Below are 20,240 nucleotides of genomic sequence, written 5' to 3'. Positions count from 1 at the left end.
AAGAAAACAGGAATAGGAAAATTCCCACTGGGATAAGAGCCAGAGCCTGGGAGCTTGGGGGTGCCCAGCCCTATGTCCAGAAATGGGAACGGATGTCGCAAGCCAAGGAAATGTTAGGATAGGCCCTGCAGGAGGGCATCTGGGATGCTGTCTGGGCACAGGGAACAAGCCAGGAGTTTGGGCCCTTATCCGGTCTCTGCCTCCAGGTTTCTCTGGGCACAAGGCTCAACCTTTTTGAGGTTCAGTTTCCCTGTGTGGAAGGAAATGGGCCAGAGCAGACGAGCAGCTGCCGTCTAGCCCTAAAAAGCGGGCCCTCCACAGAGGTCGCCTTCAATCTGGCAGACAGCAGAGGTGAGGTGACCACTGGCAGCTTCTGGTGGGTGCGGGGCTGGGGGTGGCAGGAGTGATGAAAGCGGAGAGGCGAAGCCAGCTCTGTCTCTCCAGCCAGCACTGCTGTGGTCTAAGCTCATTAGGGGGAAACCCAAACTCCCCTAGAGAGGCACTCAACGCCTGGACAAAGAGGCACAGCGAGAGACCTTCGCCTTTTGTCCGCAATCATACCAGGCTGGGGAAAAGGGCAGAATTCTCAGGCTGCACAACGAATGTGACAGCTGGCTCCTAGGCTCAGACCTTCAAAAGCATTATGAGGCAAGTGTAAAGTCTGCCTGTTTGCAAACATAATGATATATGCGACCAAACACAGGAAGAGGACCAGGTCACATGACATCCTGCACCCATAACTAACCTACCAACTCTTGCAATACTTACTATCTCTCGGGTTGGCTCTGAGAAGGGATCAGGAAGGGGGGGCGGGTAGAAGGGGAGGGATAAAGATAGAGAGGCGGCTGGAGCCCAAGCCCGGAGTCGCTCAAGGTCACACGGCTGATAAGCAGCAGAGCCCATCTGCCCATCCCAGAGCTCCTCCCTCCAGCAGCAAAAAAGTGGGGGGAAGGGGAGGGCGCCTGTGTGGCTCAGTCGGTTAAGCACCTGGCTCTTGGTTTCTGCTCAGTCATGATCTCACGGTTCGTGAGTACAAGCCCCGCTTCGGTCTCTGTGCTGAGTGCGGACCTGCTTGGGATTCCCTATCTCCCCCCCTCCCCCCCCGCCGCCTGCCCCTCCTGTGTGTTCTCTCTCTCTCAAAATAAATAAACTCAAAAACAAAAAGAAATAAAGTGGGGGGGGGCACACCCCGACGCAGGAAGCCCAGGAGGGGCCCTGGCCAGCACACCCACCTGGGCGTCTCTCTGGACGAGCGACATGTCCACACTGGTGCTTTCATCCCGGTTTCCCTGAAAGGAAGCAGGACGTGTAGTCAAGTCTCCACCCTGCGGTTGTGTACCTGCTCCGTCCCCGGGCCCTCTCCTTGCTGCTCACAGGTCCACCCCGCTCCGCTCTGAGCCCCGAGCTCTGTCGCGGGAAAGGTACCTGAGACAGAGAGATGAGGAGCCGCTGGAAGTGCCCTGACGTGTCGCTTCGGATGGCCTCCTCCAGGGTCTTTTTGAATTCTGAAAGGGAGACACAGAGAAGGCCCCCCCTGCAGCCGCAGTCGCCAGCCGGCACTGGCAGGAGAAGGGCGCGGGTGCGAGGAGAGAGGTGTCTACACGGCCCTTCAGGGACACAGGGGCTGTGACCTCCAGGCCTGCCTGGCCTGGCCCAGACCACACCCAAGAAGTTCTCCCCCTCATCCCTCCCTTACCTCAGTCACCTGCCCCGTGAACAGCAGGCAGGGGCGGGTCTTGGATCAAAGCCCCATGTGTTGGGGGAGGCAGAAGATGAGGTGATAAGAAGGCCAGGAAAGTTTAAGAGGCCATAGGAAAGGGTGTGGCCGGGGCCCAGAGAGCACAGGAGTGTGCGGAGGGCGGGTGCCAGCCTAACCTGTTTTGTAGGCTCTGCTTAATTCCCGGATGTGCTCGTTGTTGCGGGAAGCAAAGATCTCGATCAGACAGGCTTCGTCGGTGCCAGCCCCCTGAGGTGGCAGACAACACAAACCACAGGCTTGTCACCGCTCCCTCACCAGCATCCAGGGAAGGAGCCGGTGCCCTATGCCCCATGGCACGAATCCCAGAAGCAGCGGCCGCCAACATAGCCACATGCCCCTGCTTGGCTGCTGAGGCCCCAGGCCCAGAAAAATACCACATAGTGACAGCGACATGGTGATGGAGCACAGATCACATGAAGGGCCACCCCACTGCACCACCAGGAAACTGAGCAGAGAGGTGTAGTGACTTCTCCAAGGCCACACGGTGAATGGGGGGGGGCGGTTGAGATGCGGACCCAGATCTGTTTTTATTCCAAGTTCGGCCAATGAACAAGACGAGAAAACAACTGAAAAACGGGTATAAAGCAAGAGCAGACGTGTGGACAAATGTGAGTCCCAGACTGGACTGTGGAGAATCTAAAGACATCTAGAAGAGGCAGCAACGAGGGCGAGAGAGATGACCAACCACGCCAGGGACAGGGAGAGAGCCGAGGACACGGTCAGCATCCTGGCTCCTAGGCTGGTTTGAATCTTGGTCTGCTGCTTATTAGCTGTGTGACCATGGGCACCTTCCTTAACCTCTCTGTGCCTCAGGTTCCTCGCGCATCAAATGGGAACAATGCTAACACCTAACTCCTGGGAAGTCATGGGGATTAAATGAGCTACGCGTGTAAAGCACTTAGAACGTGCCAGTCACAGGAAGTACACCACAGGGTTAGCTACTTTCGCGATTACCACTGCTGTTAGATTACTTTGAGCTTACAAAGAGCTTCGGTTAGCTGCCATGCCTGGCCCTCACCACACGCCACAAGAAAGAACATCCACATTCCCGTTTTACAGATGCTCAAAGACACATAGCTTGTCAAGGACAGATGACCCCAAATCTGTGTGGTTTCCTATATTCAACAGTTGCCTCCACCTCACGCAGCTGGCTGGGGGAGCAGGGGCTGGGCTGAGGTCTGGGCTGCCATCCCCAACTGCCTCCCGACACGTCTCTGGAAGCGGGCATGTCTGAGGATTTCGGCAGGGTCCTCTCTCCCTCCGGGCTCCGTCCTGAATTCCCTGCCTCTCCTCTTGGGGGCAGGAAAAGTCTTTCTGCCTATCAGGCCCTCTGAAAAACGATGCATTCCTTCTGGAGCCCCTGTTCAATTCACAAGGGTGTCCTCCTTCTGTGGGAGCCGATTCCTCCCCATCCACTGGACTTGGGGCAGATAGTAACCCTAACTAGGTCAGTCAGAATCTGACTCTATGTGAAATTTGGACCGAGGGACAGCTTGTCTCTTCTGTGGCTGAACCTCATAGGTAAATGGAGTGGGGTCAACAGGGGTCCTCTGCCCCAGCAGATGAAGAAAGAAGGGGACGCTCAGGAAGCAGCAAAGACCAGAGAAATCCTGCCTGGGTCCCTGCCCTCTGCTAATAACAGAGTCCTAAATGAATAAGGATGGCACCACCCAGGGCCTCGTATCCCTCTTCCTATCACGATGTCACCAGCTTCCTCTACAACCTAGCTGCCACCATGCTTTTCAGACGGAGAGACCCGGATGCTCCCCGATGATGAATGATACCTGTGCTGCCTCCCGGAGAAGTCATGAGAACTTGGGCTCCACCTGAGAGGGTCCAGGAGCCACACTCACAACAGCAGCTAATGAACGGGTTAAGCCACACCATGCAGGCCAGGGAAAGGCCTGGCCTTTGCACGTCCATGCGTGCAAGCGGACACACATGTGAACATGCACACGTACATACCTTGATGGCATCCTTGATCTCATAAACGTCAAAGAGGACCGGGGTCTTCATTAGAGCCAAGATTGTCCTCTCGAAGTTTCCTGACAGTTCAGATTTCAGATCTTTGATCAAATCCTGGTCGAATATTCAAACAAACAAACAGACCGATCTTGAGAATCCACAGGTCTGGGGACCAGCGGCATCTGCGTCAGAGAAGCCAAATCTCAGCCAGCCCAGACCTGCGGAGCCGGGGCCTCCACGTGAGCCAGCTTCCCAGGGGACCCAGGCACAGTCAAGCTGCAGAAGCACAGGGCTAGGACACCAGCCTGTTCAATTTAGCCAGTGTTTACCTAAGATTCGAAAGCCCAGAAGTTCAAAGCACGTCCCACTGCATTTGTTCAGAGCTGAAAGCCTTTTCCTTCAAAGCTCGTCTGTCAGCTACACCTCCTGGGGCGGTCGTGATGAGGGCAGGGACTAGCAGCCTGGGTCTCCAGGAGGGAAAACAGGCCAGGTGGGAGCGGAAGGGCAATGACTTGTCCGCAGTCTCTGTGAGTCATGGCAGAGCCAGGGCTAGAACCCGGATCTCCAGGCGCCTCTCATCAAACCTCACCCTCTGGCCTTTGAGATTTCCCCCTCAGAGTATCCTTCCGCTCTAGAAAATGCCATGAGCCGAGAGGCCACCACTGGGCGGGCAGCAGGAAGCGCCCTAATGGGCCTTACTGCCCATCCAGGAGATCTAGACTCGCTTGGCGCCAAGGAAAAGCAAGGGTGAGTAAGGCTGTGCTGGAGGACACGCCTCAGTCCGGCGGGGAGCAGGCCTCCTTCTGCCCCGCAGTCCCCCTCACCTTCCCGTAAGCGGTCTTGAAGGACAGGAGGATCTGCTGCCGCTGCTTGTTGGAGCGACTCCCCAGGCAGTCGATGATGGCCTGCTCGTCAGTCCCTAGGGGAAGAAGAGGTAGGCGTGGGCAGGGCTGCGGTCGTGGGGCCACCCTGGCCTGGGCCCTCCAATTCTCCTGGACGTCCCAACCACACCCCCGTGTCCTCCTCCTCTCCCGCCACCACTGGGACCGGGTTCCCTCTTCCCGGCAACCCCGCAGGGGGCCCGGCGAGCCAGGGGGCCGTGAGGATGTTGGCCACCGGGGGTTTCTCACCGAAGCCTTTCATAGCCTTCCGCAGAACCTCAGCATCTCGCAAGGGGTCAAAGCCGGGAGCATCTGTGACGGTGCCTCGGTTTCCAAACTGCTCGGACAAACGGACTTAGGTAAGATGGTGTATCTCCCAAATGCAAGACTTCCCCAGCCCAGACTCTGGAAGTGCCCTGACCACCACAAGTTGGGGTACCCGAAGGAGCCTGTGACCAATAATTGAGTGGGCCTACGGCGATCATTTCGTGTCCTTGTGTTCTGGTACTGAGCTTTCTGCCTGGCTCCTGCGGCTAGGAGCCCCGCTCTAGCCGAGTCCTGATGCTGAAAATCTGCCCTCTGCCCAGGTTCTGCAGGACTGGGCCTCGGTTCCCGATGAAGGGGGAGGCCCCGGGAGCAGGGGCCACTGGCCTCTTCTTGATAACTCACTGCCACAGTGCATGTGAGCATATATTCGGGTCTTCCTGACAGGGTCTGGGTGGTCCGTGCAGCACAGCACCTCTGTGCAAATGAGAAGAAGGTTTTCCCCCCAGAAATGCAGGTGCCCAGCCTTCACGATGGTACACCCAGCCCCGCCACCTTCTGGGCTAGCGCTGATTTCCAGGCTCTGTGACCCGCCTGCCGGACTTCTTCCTCATGCTAACAGCTGTACTCCCGGGAAGCAAATTTTCCTGCCTAAATGGTCTCTTGGTGGACTACCTGCTGTGGCCGGTACAACGCCGGTTTTAACAGAATTAAGGAGAGAAGCTCCGAGAAGGGACGAGGGGGAAGGCACAGGGAGGACAGAGAGTAGGGCGGGAGTAGGGGATTGTGGGGGCAGGGAAGACAGAGACCCTCAGTCTAAAAATAGTAGTCCAGCACTATGCTTGGTTGGTTTGGCCACGTAACCATGACAATGAATTCTAGGCCCTGCAAACATGAAATGCTCTCCAAAATGAGCCCAGAGCAGTCCCGAAGGAACCGCCAACACCCTTCCCTCGCCAAGGGGAGGTTTTAAGAATCCTCTAAACCCAGCCTGAGAGGCACCTCAGGGGACTAAAGGCTAAGCGCTGTTGGGCACAAAGCCTTGAGGCCAGCGGCCTGGCAGCTCGTACAAAACACAGAGCCCGGGCAGTAAATGACAAAGGAGTGACGAGAACCCCAGGACATTCAGATCCAACTCGCACATGGAACATCTAACCGAACTGGGAGAAACAGGCCGGCTCCCTCAGGTCTTTTCAGAGCACAAACCAGGGGTGGGGGGTTTGAGAGAACGCAACACCCTGTTAAAACAAGATGCTACGGGTGGAGGACTGAGCCCTTATCTGGCCCCTGCGCCCTCCCTGGCCTTGCCGGTGGAAGACACTATGCCACATGATGCGGGCCTTTGGGGCCCAGGCCTGGGCAAAGGGCAGTGCAGGGAGGGCACTCACCTGGGTTGGAGGCACGGCAGGGGTGACAGTCCCAGACCCCAGGTACCCTGGGTAGCTTGGCACTGGCTGCTGCTGCTGCCCAGGAGGCGGCATCGGCGGCTGCCCGGGGTAGGTCATTGGCGGTTGTCCAGGGTAGGGCCCTGGGGGCTGCTGTCCAGGGGGCGGCATGGGCTGGCCTGGCACAGGGGCCCCTGGGTAGGGCGGATATGAAGGCATCCCGGAGGGTGCGTTTCCTCCAGGGGGCGGATACATTCCATATGGAGGAACAGGCTGCTGGGCAGATGGGGGCTGCCCGAAACCCCCAGGGGGGATGGGAGGGTAACCACCCCCGGGGGCCCCAGGGTACAGATTTGGCACGTTGGCTCCTCCAAATGTCCCGGACATGTTGGATGCCTGAAAAGTCCACAAAGCAAGCCTAAGATCAATGGCCGTCCCTGATGAGCACGGCCACACCCGTGCATCTGTCCTTCCCTGCCCTGAGCTCAGAGTCCGAGCACCAGCGATTTCTTAGCGAGGCCCAACCCGACCACCCAGCTTGCAACTACTGTCCCCCGGTCCCCTATCTGCACTCCTGACCCCTCATCTGCGGTCATGCCCAAGGCACCCATATTTGCTCTAAAAACACACAGTTTACTTATGGCGACTGTCTTCCCAGTAGGTTCGTACTTCAGGGTTGAGGTTTCTGTTTGTCGTATTCACGTATCCCCAGCGTCTAGAACAAGCCCGGCACAGGTGAGACTGCGTGCCGACTGCACTGTTTACACTGTGCCAGCAGTTGTTTTTAGATTATAAAATGTATTATTTTACAAGCCAAGTAACAATAAAAGGAGCATGTCCGGGGGCGCCTGGGAGGCTCAACCGGTTAAGCATCAGACTCTTGGATTTTGGCTCAGGTCATGATCTCATGGTTGAAGCCCCACACACTGACAGTGTGTGCAGCCCGCTTGGGGTTCGCTCTCTGCCCCTCCCCCACTCTCTCTCAAAATAAATAAACTTTAAAGAAAAAAAAAAGAGGTGTGCAATACATATTCTATGAAGGCACCACCCCCACCCAGTTCAGAGCGGAAAGGGACTTGAGAGACACATTCCCCTTCCCCTCATTTTACGGATGGTAAATCAAGATGCACGGGGACAGTGAACTGGAGGGAGGCCTCACGGAAACCCTTCGTTCTCAGATGCAGTTCTGTACTCGGTGCCTGCCCATAGGTACGCACACACACAGACACCTCTGAAGCCACCAAAGCCAGCAGTCTTTGTCCCTCTGGCCATGCAGGTGTGGCCCCCAGGGGCAGCCCCAGCAGGAGGGCTGGACTCACCATTCCCGAGAGGTAGTCCTGGTTGAACTGCCCTGCGTAGTTGGCCATGTTATCCAGCCCGATGGGGGGCATGTTGGGCGGGGGGTAGCCAGCACCTCCCCAGGCACCGCCACCTGAAAGCAACACTGAGCCCTTTAGCACCCTGCTGGCACCCCCAACAGGGAAAGGCAAAGCATCAAGCTCTCAGGGGTGGGGGGAGACCAAAGCAGGGCCTTGGGGACAGCACAACAGACCCCACGGAAAACACTCAGGCGAGAGAGTTGAACCCAATCCCACTGCCAGAAGAAGAGAAGAGAGGGACCCCCACCTCCTTCCGAGGAAGGTGGGGTTCAGCAAACACTCCCAGGACCTCTGTGGGATATTATTAAGGAGGTAGGAGGGCCAAGGGCAGACCTGCCCTCCTGGGCTCACCATCATGGAACAGGAATACAGACATAAAAAAAAAACAACAACAGGTCTTTGGGGATGCTGTGCTGAGCCCATAACAGCGGTGAGCTCAGAGAGCACCGAGAATCCACAATGAAGCAACAGCATGGCAGGGAGGGGTGGGTGTCCTGCTGACCGGGTTGTTTGCGATCATAAGTCCGTGAAGGTCAGGGAGAGCAGGATGGGAGGGTGGAGGGAGACAGGGTTGGGTCACAGAAAACACAGAAACCCATCCCTACAAGGGGGGCCGTTGGGGGAGAGCCGTAAAAAGGCCCAGCTCTGAACCCAGAGGGACTGGGTGTGTGCCCTGGGGCGAGGGACTCAGCCCCTCTAGTTCAGCTTCCTCAGCTGACAAGTAGGGATAATAATTCATTTGTGTCACACTGCTGCCAGCAGGACTAAGACCTAATGCCCATGCAGGGCTCCCATGCTGCAGCAGGCGCCGGGACAAGGGGCGTGGCAGCTAGCATCACGGTGCGGGCCGCTGGCCTGTTATATGCCTTCCTGACCAGGGCTCCGGGACACTGAGGACAGACCCTGCTGGGAATCACCTCCTCTCAGTGCTGCTCAGTGTGGCAGGGGTAAGACACAAGGGCAGGATCCCTACTGGGGAGAGGACCATGAGGCCAGTGCCAGCAGACCCAGGCCGTGTCTCGTTCAGAGGGAAATGGCCCCGCTCAACTCGATATGCCACACAACAGTGGCTAAGCCCCCTCCCTGCTCCAGGCCCGTTCTCCACCTGTCGGATGGCAGGGTGGGCTCAGGAGGCCTGCATGAGCCATAGGTGCTCAGACTCAAGGACCTCGGCTCTGGGGAAATGAATGTGCCTGGTGGTCTTGTGGGGGCGAGGGGCAGTGCAGCTCAGGCAACCTCAGGATGACCAGCCTGGAATGATCCCCTCTCCCCCTCATCTCAGAAGACCTCATTTCCTCCCCTACCATGGGGCCCAGTCTCATTTCAGGAACCTAGGAGGGGCTGGGGCCAGAGGAGCCAACTTCTAAGTGTGAAGAGAGGTGTTGGAGCTGGGGCCGGGTTCTGACGGCCTGACCACTGGTGCAGCCCCATTGCTATCAAGCCACAGCATCTGGCAGCTGCAGGAGGCCCATCTGACCCTTAGTGACTGCCTCCTCTTCCTCCCTTGGCAGGGGGGACCCTGCCGCTGCATAACCACGTGTTTGAGCCCGGGGTAGGAGAAGTGACAAGGGGCAATGGTCACCTAACAGTGCTTTGGAGGACACAGTGCCAGCGGCTTTATTTACCTGGCTACCTCATTAGTATCTGGGATATCCCAGTGAGGAGAGATACTTGAAACCACTTGCAAAGGAGAAGACTGAGAAAATGGAGTCTCTGAGAAAAGAAGGCATTTGCCTGCTGTTATCAGCTAATAATGCAAGAAACTGGGTCTCGGCCTTGTCCCGGCTTTCCAGAAGTGCTTCCAATCCAGGCCTTTCGTGGCCCCTGGGTCCAGGATTTTCTCCAGCCCCTCCCCACCTGGCTGAGCCCCTGGGGTAGTGAGGAAATGACTGGAAAGCACCATTCCTCTCTCCCTCTCCACGCCTGGACGTTGGGCAGACAGGGCATTCATTCCCTTCCCCGCCGGCCCTGACCCTCTTACCTGGTGCAGCCGGCGGGTAGCCGCCTCCGGGCGGGGGATAACCTGGGTAGCTCATGGTTCGATCTGAAGGGGAAGAGGAAGAAACCATGCTCAGGCTCTTCCGGGAGCCGCCACCAGCCTTCCCGACAACGGGGACACCCACAAGCCAGGCCCCTGCAGGAGGAGGGGCCGCCTCAGGCGTGACCTGGGCCAGCCCAGTTCACCTTCTACTTGCTGGGTGGGCCCCCAGCTAGAACAGGGAAGCAAGGGTAGACCCATGCCTGCGCCCACACCCACGACAGGCTTCACCACGCACCAGTGGCTGCATTTCCTGGCAAACCCCTTTCTCCCACGCTTCGCTCCCACCTCGGCCAACACAGGATGCTGCACGTGGGGAGCTGTTCTCTGACCTCAGAGGCGAGCGCGCACTGCCTCGTTCTCAGGGGTCGGGGTCTATTTGTCTTTGTTTTCCAGTGTCTTCATCACCATCCAGCCAGAGGTCCTGTCCCCTGAGCCCGACCGACAGACCCCAAGCTATCCACGGTGGCCTCCGAAGTGCATCTGCCCCAAGCTACATTTTTCATTCTCCAACCTCTGGTTCCTCAGGCATAGGAATGTGGCACGGAATCATCATTTCTAGCAACCAGACACCTCAGGACAGCTCACCTGACCCAGGATCTGGAGTGAGGGCGAGCGAGGCAGTTGGGAGCCCAGAAAGGGTAAGTGTCTTGCAGATCAGGAGTAGGGGAGGGGAAAGGCCGGGGACCCAGGACGCTTGCCTGTTGGTGGCCGGTAGGATACCTGCTCTCACTAAGTCCCTCTATATACAGATCCCTCTGCCTGCGCCACGCCACTTGAACTGCCCAGGAGGGACACAGACCTGCTGTGACCCAGACCACTCAGACTGTCATGCAGCCTCCTTCCTCTTGCTCACTGGCAGCTGCCACGGTTTGCAGAGGCACTCAATGACAGGTGGGAGTGGCAGGAAACCCGTAGGCCCCCTCAACAGTCATACCTGCTGACCCCCAGTGACCGCCTTCTCCCTGTACATTGGGGCCCAGCCTAGTTCTCAAACTGCAGCGTGTGAACCCCCGAGGGGCTTTTTATTAAATTTTTTTTTTTCAACGTTTATTTATTTTTGGGACAGAGAGAGACAGAGCATGAACGGGGGAGGGGCAGAGAGAGAGGGAGACACAGAATCGGAAACAGGCTCCAGGCTCTGAGCCATCAGCCCAGAGCCCGACGCGGGGCTCGAACTCACGGACCGCGAGATCGTGACCTGGCTGAAGTCGGACGCTTAACCGACTGCGCCACCCAGGCGCCCCAACCGAGGGGCTTTTTAAACACGTTGCGGGGCCCCGCTGCAGTTTGGGTCAGCAGAACCAGAATCTGCATTTCTAACTAATTCCCAGGTGACGCTGCTGGTGCAGGGAGCCCACTCCGAGAACCACTGCTCTAGATGCCATCGTCCACCCAAAGATTCTAGTTGCCCTTCATAGCTCCTTTGGAGATCTGTGCATGTTGTTGTCAAGGAGGCTGACGGGCTTCCTTAAGGTGCCACTCACTGGTCCCCACAGGGCCCACAGGAATGATGGACATGGGATGTGTCACCAGGGGCGACTGTAGGCAGGGCAGCAGGAGGCCAGATGATGGCCTGGTGACCTTGGAGAGAGCTAGAATTGGCCACGAGCAGAATGGGCCAAAGACCCTTCCCCTCGCACACTGTGGTGAGGTAGGTGGTTGAGGGTCCCAGTGGTGCTGCCCTTGGTCTGTCTCATCCCCCCCGTGGCTGGCTGAGCCATCAGCATAAAGTCCTCCCAGGTCCTGCTCTAGGCCTGACCCTTCTGACAGAATCCCCAGACCCTGCTGATGAGGAGAGCCTGGAAATCTGAATGATGGATGAACCAGGAACCTTCTGATGGGAGGAAGAGGAAGCACCCTGCACGAGGTCAGTGTGAGCTGCAGTTGTGTTCCAGACGCGCTTCTCTCTGGAGACCACCATTAAGCAGAAGCTTTGGGCACCAAAGACCCTTCCATGCCCTTCTCGTCTCCTCCCGGAAGACTGAGGCCAAAAGGCCCATCCATAGCCAGGAAGGGAAAAACAAACAAACAAACAAACAAAACAAAACCACGAACAACCAAAAGCTGGATACTATCCTGTTTCCACACATCAAAATTAATTTCAGCTAGAGATTTCAATATGAGAGGTGGCCCCAAGCCCCAAAGACATAAAAATAAGTTCTGCACAATAAGGAACAAATAAGAAAAACAGCAAAAAGACAAAAGAAATGAAAAATTTAAGAAAATTGTTTTGTGATTTAAAAAAAACAAACCCAACAACCACTAGAGGAACTCAAATGATGTGAACAGGCCATTCTAGAAAAGCAACTGAAGGTGCTCACCCATGCTAATACGCTAGGAGGGCTGCCAATTACAAACACAGAGATGTCAGAATGTAACACGCCAAGTTCTGACCCAGAAACTCACCTTCTAGAAATCGATTTCCCAGGCACACCGACACCTGTGTGAAATAACACAGACGTGGACCTCACTGGGGCATTCTGTTGCAACAACAAACCCCTAAATGACCATCTGCAACGGGCTGGTTAAGTTCATTAGAACAGATCCATACAGTAAATACACTGTAGCTATTTTTAGGATTAGCCAGTCCTACGTGTGGGGATAGGTAATGGTCACCGTTATTAATCAAGGTGAAAATGGTGTATACACTAAGCTAACATCTTTTATATATATATATATAATTTATTGTCAAACTGGTTTCCATACAACACCCAGTGCTCATCCCAACAGGTGCCCTCCTCAATGCCCATCACCCACTTTCCCCTCCCTCCCACCCCCATCAACCCTCAGTTTATTCTCAGTATTTAAGAGTCTCCTATGGTTTGCCTCCTTCCCTCTCTGTAACTTTTTTCCCCCCTTCCCCTGCCCCATGGTCTTCTGTGAAGTTTCTCAGGATCCACAGAAGAGTGAAACCATACGGTATCTGTCTTTCTCTGCCTGACTTATTTCACTTAGCATAATACTCCCCAGTTCCATCCACGTTGTTGCAAATGGCCAGATTTCATTCTTTCTCATTGCCAAGTAGTATTCCATTGTATATATAAACCACATCTTATCCATTCATCAGTTGATGGACATTTAGGCTCTTTCCATAATTTGGCTATTGTAAGCTAACATCTTTAAAAAAAATGTAAACATACAAACTCAGTGGTGTATATGTATACACACACACACACACACACACACACACACACACACACACAAACACCATCCATGGAATGATAAACAAGAAACTTGGTAACCCCGGTTGCCTTTGGAAGGGAAAACTGGGAATAGAAATGAAGCTTACGGTTTATATTTACACTTTTTTTGCCACATACATGTATTGCCTATTAAAAAAACAGCTTTAAAAAAGGCCTGATTCAGGTGCGGATTTCTGAGCTCACTTGAGGCCATGGCTGTCCTTCCAAGATTTAAATAACTCACACAGGGTCTATTCAGCCCCGGGCAGCCTGGCTCAGAGCCTGGGGTTAGCATTATTACATAAATGTACCAGGGGACCCAGACCCAGAGGATCCACTAGTGTGTCCCCACCCAGGGCAGGCCCACAGGGCAGCCTCAGGCTGCTCCCAGCGTGATGGCACTCATTCCCAGGAGGGCTTTGCAGACTTCCCAGCAAGAGTCTAAATTTGTCCCCTGTCAGTAAGCCGGGTCTAAACCCGTGAGCGGGGAGCAGGCTTTCATCCCTGGGTCTTCCCCTCCCCTTGTGAGTCCACCTCCAGTCCACGCCCTCTCCTGCAAGCAGCCTCATGTCCCCACCACTTCCGGTCTGCAACTCACTCCCTTCTCAGTCGCGGAGCCCTCTTCAGAAGCAAAGGCCCCAGTTGTGGTCCCCCAAGAGTACAGGGCAGGACAGGACCACCGCCTCCCTCTTCCCTGCCTCTCTGGGGGGCACACTGAGAGAAAGTTCTGGACAAGGAGACCTGATGCGGATTCCTGTTAAACTCCCGATCATTCAGCCTGCTGCTCAGCCTGCTGATGTGCGGACATTCCGATATCAAACATCTTCATGCTCAGTTTTGTTTTATAGCCGCTGATTTGGTAAGCATGACATCTGCTTTCTTCCAAGTAACTGGGAGAAAAGGGCCAAGGACCACACTCTTGAACTGTCACTGCCGACCACACGCCAGCCCCACAACAGCAGGTGCGGCCACTCAGCCGGCTATCCGGCCCCCAACTCTACCACAACACCATACACGAGTCCCCATCAACTTCATGATGGTTTAAAGAGGGCCTGCGTCAAGTGAGGATTCTTACACACTGCCCATGCCTAGAGTCCTCTGGTTTACCTCCCTAATAATCCCCAGGAGAAGGGTGACGGCAGCTGGATGACCTAGGGCACCCTTGGGGTACACCATCCCTGCCCCCAGTGTCTACCCAGCCAGGAGGCTGCTGGGATCCAACTCTCTGACTCACAGTGCCCACATGCTTTCCCCTTTGTGAACATTAAGAAATCTGCTCATCGTCCAGTCTTTGTGTAACTTTGAGCCACCACTGGGGGTGCCTGGGTGGCTTGTGGCTCAGTCGGTTAAGCGTCCAGCTTCGGCTCAGGACATGATCTCAGTTTGTAGTTCAAGCCCCTCATTGGGCTGTCTGCTGTCAGTGCAGAGCCTGCTTCGGATCCTTTGTCTCACTCTCTCTCTCAAAAATAAACAAACATTTTTTTTTTAAAAAAGAGGCCACCACCAGGGCCTGCTGTACTCGGTGTTGGCGTTCCCGGCACCCCGGGGCTGCCATATCCCCGCTCGGAGGTGAGCTCAGGCAGGGCTGCTAGGGGCTCCTCACCGTCCTCTCCCAGTGCCTGTCCAGCCCTCGTTCTCCACCGCAGAGGAGAACACAGTGAGCTACAACCTAGCAGATCTGCTTTCTCTTTGGCGTCCATAAGTATGGCATCTTCCGCACTGACCAGGCCCTTCTCCTACTTCTGTCCTTCAGCAAAGGAGAAAGGTGCCTGGGGAGGAATGCTTCACATTGCTGATGCAAGTCTCACAGACTGGGGCATATCCCCCATTCTACGGTGGCTCCGGTCAGGACGCTGACCCGGGGACTCACTGGAGAGAGCTTATTCCACAAGGCAGGCAGCTGGCCTCTTTCAGGATTGCTCCAATTCTCAGACACCAGTCTCTGGGGAACGTCCAGCCTCCAGTCCTGCCACTTTTGGGCCCATGTGAAACAAACACCACCCCTGCTTCCTCACTGGGGCCATCCACCTGCCACTGGACACTTGATTTCATCCAGCTGTGGCCTGTCTCTGGCTAAATTGTGCTTCTCCAACTTCAGTCTGCAACACAATCCCCCATTGGACTTGTTAAAACCCAGACTGCTGGGTCCCTTCCCCACAGTCTCTGAATCGGTAGGTCTAGGACAGGCCTCCAACTCTGTATTTTCCACATGGAAGCTTCCAGGTGGTGCCGATGCTGCTTGACTGTGGACCACACTTTGGGTAGCACTGCTTCATCATGGACGAGAATCGCCTGGACTGCTCGCTGAAAATGCCTGTGCCATGGCCCCAGTCATTCTGGGCCCTTCAACCTGGGAAGGACCGAGGAATCTGCAATTTAAACAATCACCCCATCCCCATCCCCAGTGATTCTGATGTAACTGATTCCGCGCTCCACACTCCAGGAAACACTCTTTCCTTTCAGGTACTGGGACACCTTCTAGCTTATACTGCCTAGCCTTTCTTCCCAATAGCAAGCCCTGAAGACAAGCACCTAGACCTGGGCATCCCAGGATCGCATCAGAACTGAGCCTCATAGTGCCAGGCTGATGAGGAAACAAAAGCAAGAGAAATGTAGCTTGAATTACATCTCCTTACAACCTGAAGCCCACTGACACACATCTGATATACGCAGAGCATGACCTTGCTCAAGGAGCTCATGGCTGCCTTCGTGCCTTCATGCTTTTTATTACAAACCACAAGTAACCTGATCTCAACAGCAGCTAGCCCCTCAAAACCCTGAAAGCCTTGCTTCCAAATTCCTTTAAAACACACTTTATCTTGGGGCGCCTGGGTGGCTCAGTCGGTTAAGCGGCCGACTTCGGCTCAGGTCATGATCTCGCGGTCCGTGAGTTCGAGCCCCGCGTCAGGCTCTGTGCTGACAGCTCAGAGCCTGGAGCCTGTTTCAGATTCTGTGTCTCCCTCTCTCTGACCCTCCCCCGTTCATGCTTTGTCTCTCTCTGTCTCAAAAATAAATAAACGTTAAAAAAAAAATTAAAAAAAAAACACACACACTTTATCTCTATCCCCCTCCCTCCACAAACTTAAAAGTATATCATCAATCACTCCCCACAACCCCAGTGCAGCTCTTCCTGCCCACGGGTCCTGTCCCTGTGCTATAATAAAATCACCTTTTTGCACCAACAATGTCTCAAGAATTCTTCCTTAGCCGTTTGCTCACGAACCCCACTTCATAATTCCATCAAAGCGAATGCTGAAAGTATACAGCAGGCACACACTATATACTCTACAGTCTCAAGGACTAAAGCTGTGTATACGTATGCAAGCATATGGTTACATTTCAAGGGCTCCACAAGGGCAGGAACCAGAGTCCTCAAACGCAGGAATCTAGAAATGCTGTGTTGGCAGAAGAGGCAAAATCATCCAGAACGAGAACCTTACTCCTCCCGCTCACTCGCCCCCCTCCCATAATAGAGACCCTCGTCGTTTCCCCACCTCATCAAGGGGAGAGGGAGACAGGAGCCTCCAGCAAGGCTGGGCTATGCACACCTCCTGGTGTCCGGGCTGACTTTCTGGGACATGGAAGAAAAAGGGAGGGTTGGGTGGTGGCAGTGCCATGCCGGGCACAAGGACACGGAAGTATCTTCACCAGAAGGCCAGCACGGGACTCAGGTGGGGGACAGAGCTTGCAGCAGGCTAATGCTGAACAGAAATGGAGGCCTGAAAGCATCATCCCTGAGACCTCCCGCCCCTCTGTGCCCTGCAGCAAGCCAGGCAGGCCTGGACCAGAGTGGAAGCTTTTGGGGGATGACCTCTCTATTGGCCTTCCCCAGCCTGGGGGCTGGAGTATTCATTTGTGTATTCATCTTTTAATATTAAATCCTCAATCTGGTTGTATGCAAGAATTTAAATATAGAGTTTAAGTCATGCAGCTCAGATGATTCTCGGCTGATATATTTTTAAAAACAAAAAGAAGAGAAGACAAGCCACCAACTGGGAGAAAAAGTTTATGCAAGACACATCTGATAAAGGGCTGTATCCAAAATATAGAAAAGAACCCTTAAAAACTCAACAGTAAGAAAACAACCTGATTTTTTAAAATGGGCCAAAGGCCTGGACACCTCACCAAAGAAGACCCACAGATGGCATTTGAGCAGATGAAAAGATGCTCCCCATCAGACATTAGGGAATTGCAAATTAAACAACGATATACCATTACACACTTATCAGAATGCCCCAAATCCCACACAGTGACAACACCAAATGCTGCTGAGGCCGGGGAGCAACCAGAGCTCCTGCTCACTGCTGGTGGGAGTGCAACAGGGGACAGACCCCTTGGAAGAGTCTGGCAGCTTCTTATCTTACCCTATAAGCCAGCAATTCTTGGTACTAACCCCAGTGAGTTGCAAACTCGTCCACGTAGAAACCTGCACACAGATGTTTACAGCACCTCTATTCAAAATGGTCAACACTTGAAAGCAACCAAGAAGTCCTTAAGTAGGTGAATGGATGAATACCCAGATGATGGAATATTATTCAGTGCTAGAAAGAAATGAGCTGTCAATCCACGAAAAGACATGCAGTGCATATGAGAAAAGGCTACATATTGCAGGATTCCAACTCTTTTTTTTTTTTAATTTTTTTTTTTTTTTCTCCGTTTTTATTTATTTTTGGGACAGGGAGAGAGCATGAACGGGGGAGGGGCAGAGAGAGAGGGAGACACAGAATCGGAAACAGGCTCCAGGCTCTGAGCCATCAGCCCAGAGCCCGACGCGGGGCTCGAACTCACGGACCGCGAGATCGTGACCTGGCTGAAGTCGGATGCTTAACCGACTGCGCCACCCAGGCGCCCCCAGGATTCCAACTCTTGACAGACTGGAAAAGGCAAAACTCATCAGGGGTAAAAAAAAAAAAAAAAAAAAAATCGGTGGTTTCCAGGAATTAGGGAGTAGGGAGGGATGAACAGGCAAAGCACAGAGGACTTTTTAGGCCGGTGAAACTATTCTGGATGATACTAAAACGGTGGGTATATTAGTTAAAATTCAGGGAATGTCCAACACTAGAAGTGAACCCTAAGGTAAACTATGGACTCTGGACGATTACGATGTGTCCACGTAGGTTCATCAATTGTAACAAATGTACTTGTCTGGTAGGGGTGTTGATAACAGGTGCTGATAGTAATGTACTTTCCACTCAATTTTGCTGTGACTCTAAAACTGCTCTGAAATATAAATTACACTTAAAAAAATAGAAAATAGAATTAAAAAAGAACAGGGGTGCCTGGGTGGTTCTGTTAGTTGAGTGTCCGACTCTTGGTTTCGGCTCAGGTCATAATCTCAAGGTCTGTGAGTTCGAGCCCCACATCAGGCCCTGTGCTGACAGCTCGGAGCCTGGAGCCTGCTTCAGATTCTGTGTCTCCCTCTCTCTCTGCCCCTCCCCTGCTCATGCTCGCGTGCTCTCTCTCTCTCTCAAAATAAATAAACATTAAAAATTAAATAAATAAATAAATAAATAAATAAATAAATAAATAAAACTAAAATACAAGAATAAAATAAAAAGATTAGAACATATTGTAGGGAAATTCAAACACAGCCAGAAAGACACAAAGTGAAAACAAAAGGTCTCTCTACCCAAGGTTGCCACTGAGCAGTTTCTCATGTATAATTCAAGACCTCCTCCCCCAAAACATACACATAAATGCATGTGTATGCGCGTGCGCATGTGGTTTATGTATGTTCCTATGTGTATACAATTGTTTTAAAGCAAGAGATTTATTTGCTTATCTGTAAACTCTCCTCGCTCCAGTGCAAGGCTAGGTTTGGGCAGACTCGGGTGTAATTAATGGTGCACATTCTTACCTGGCACTGTTTGCGGAGATAAAGTTAGTTCGCCCCCAGCCAGTCTGAGCAACTTCTGGCCTCCATACGCTGCCCCAGGAGTGGTGGGCCATTCTCCCTGGGTCAGTGGGCAGGCAACAGGAGACAATGACCCAGACAGGATGCAAATGAAGCCCAAAGCAAGCAGAAACACCTACCCGAAGTAATCCACTTCCAAGAATCTTACATGGAAAAGGATCCCAAATGTGACCAGGAACCAGGTCCATCCAGATCTCCGCAGACCTCAGTAACCCATGGGCGTGAAGTGGGATTGGGAGGGGGGTTGGGGGGAGGACTTTACCTCTCAGGGCTCGTCCTTCCTTCTGCATTCTAGGACTCCTAAAGGGGTCTCTAGGTTTTTACTCCAGTCCTAGGTCTATAGACTCCCAAATGTTCACACTGGAAGCGACCTTGAAGAATATCTAATTTCCAACCCCTTTGGTTTTGCAGCTAAAATACACCAGGGGCACTGTTTACTCAAGCCACTAACACACTAGGGAGAGGGTCCGTGGTAGAACTCTGCTTGCTGCCTGCTCTCTCCTAACACAGCCACGCTGCAAAACCTGTGGCCACTTCATCCTGAGCTAGGCTGGCTTGTTTGGTGGTCCCAGTCGGTCCCGCCACTGGAGACCTACTTCCAGGCCCCTCTTCCCAGGGCAGAAGGAAATGCAGTAAATATGCTCTGAATCAGGGTTTGCCAAGGCCATTCCTCATGGCCAGAAGGCTCCAGAGATCCTCAGGTGCCTAGGCTCACACCACTTCCCTCTCCCCACACCTACAGGGTAGGAGGGAAGCCAGGTACAGGCTAGAGCTATGCCACATACAGTCATTCAGAGCTGGCTCAGCACTGACCTGGACCCCCCACCCGCAGCTCAGCCTTAGCAAGCAGAAACAGGCAGCTTGATGTACAGTTCAGTGTTTCCTGAACTGTGTTCTTGGACACCAGCTTAATATCTTGCAAGTTGAGAATTTAGACGGATGCAAAGAGAGAGAGATCAGTTGTCCAACAACTTTGGAAAATGCTGCCTACCACATCCCCTCCCCAAAGTGCCAATTCATAATAGCATAATAAAGGCTCTGAGAAATCCTGTAACAAAGGAGCCTACTTAACTTTATCCCCAAATTTCCCAAACTTATTAGGCAATGATGACAACAGTTACCATTTATTGAATAATTATGTGCTAGGCACTGTGTTAAGTGCTTTATGTGGAATTCAACTTTACAACAATTCTACAAAACACTAAAATAATGATGCCCTATTAGAGATAAGGAAATTGAGGTATGGAGAGATTAGGAAACTTGCCCAATGTTACAGCTAGCAAATGACTGAGCCAAGATTCACACCAGGCAGTCAGACTTCAAAGCCCAGGCCTTTCACTGCCCTCCCCGCACCCCCCCCCCCCCCCGCGCCCCCCCCCCCCGGCTCTACTATACTTCCTCTAGCCCCAGAAACTAGTATCTCAAAAACTAAAATACACCAGTTGATGGAAAAGTATGGGATTAGGAACT

The 20,240-nt window shown here is 53.5% G+C and overlaps 1 protein-coding gene across 3 annotated transcripts in view; it reads right to left on the bottom strand.

The window, feature by feature from the left end:
• Window positions 1-20,240, bottom strand: part of ANXA11 (annexin A11) — a 45,178-nt gene that overhangs the window by 8,635 nt on the left and 16,303 nt on the right. For 2 of the 3 annotated variants that reach the window (XM_045437824.1, XM_045437825.1), the window contains exons 2-10: window positions 9,615-9,677; window positions 7,574-7,686; window positions 6,258-6,650; window positions 4,855-4,942; window positions 4,549-4,643; window positions 3,725-3,838; window positions 1,876-1,966; window positions 1,426-1,505; window positions 1,233-1,289 (exon numbers count right to left, since the gene is read on the bottom strand). In XM_045437824.1, coding sequence (XP_045293780.1) covers window positions 1,233-1,289; window positions 1,426-1,505; window positions 1,876-1,966; window positions 3,725-3,838; window positions 4,549-4,643; window positions 4,855-4,942; window positions 6,258-6,650; window positions 7,574-7,686; window positions 9,615-9,669 — 1,086 coding nt within the window. In that variant the 5' untranslated portion in view covers window positions 9,670-9,677. Of the gene's footprint in view, window positions 1-1,232; window positions 1,290-1,425; window positions 1,506-1,875; window positions 1,967-3,724; window positions 3,839-4,548; window positions 4,644-4,854; window positions 4,943-6,257; window positions 6,651-7,573; window positions 7,687-9,614; window positions 9,678-12,080; window positions 12,115-20,240 lie in introns of all 3 variants that reach the window. The other variant, XM_045437823.1, reaches the window with a different exon arrangement.

Source organism: Leopardus geoffroyi, chromosome D2 (assembly GCF_018350155.1).
Source record: "Leopardus geoffroyi isolate Oge1 chromosome D2, O.geoffroyi_Oge1_pat1.0, whole genome shotgun sequence".
Lineage (NCBI taxonomy): Eukaryota > Metazoa > Chordata > Mammalia > Carnivora > Felidae > Leopardus > Leopardus geoffroyi.
Note: the sequence above shows the minus strand (reverse complement) of the source record. Positions and strands in the feature narration are given on the sequence as shown.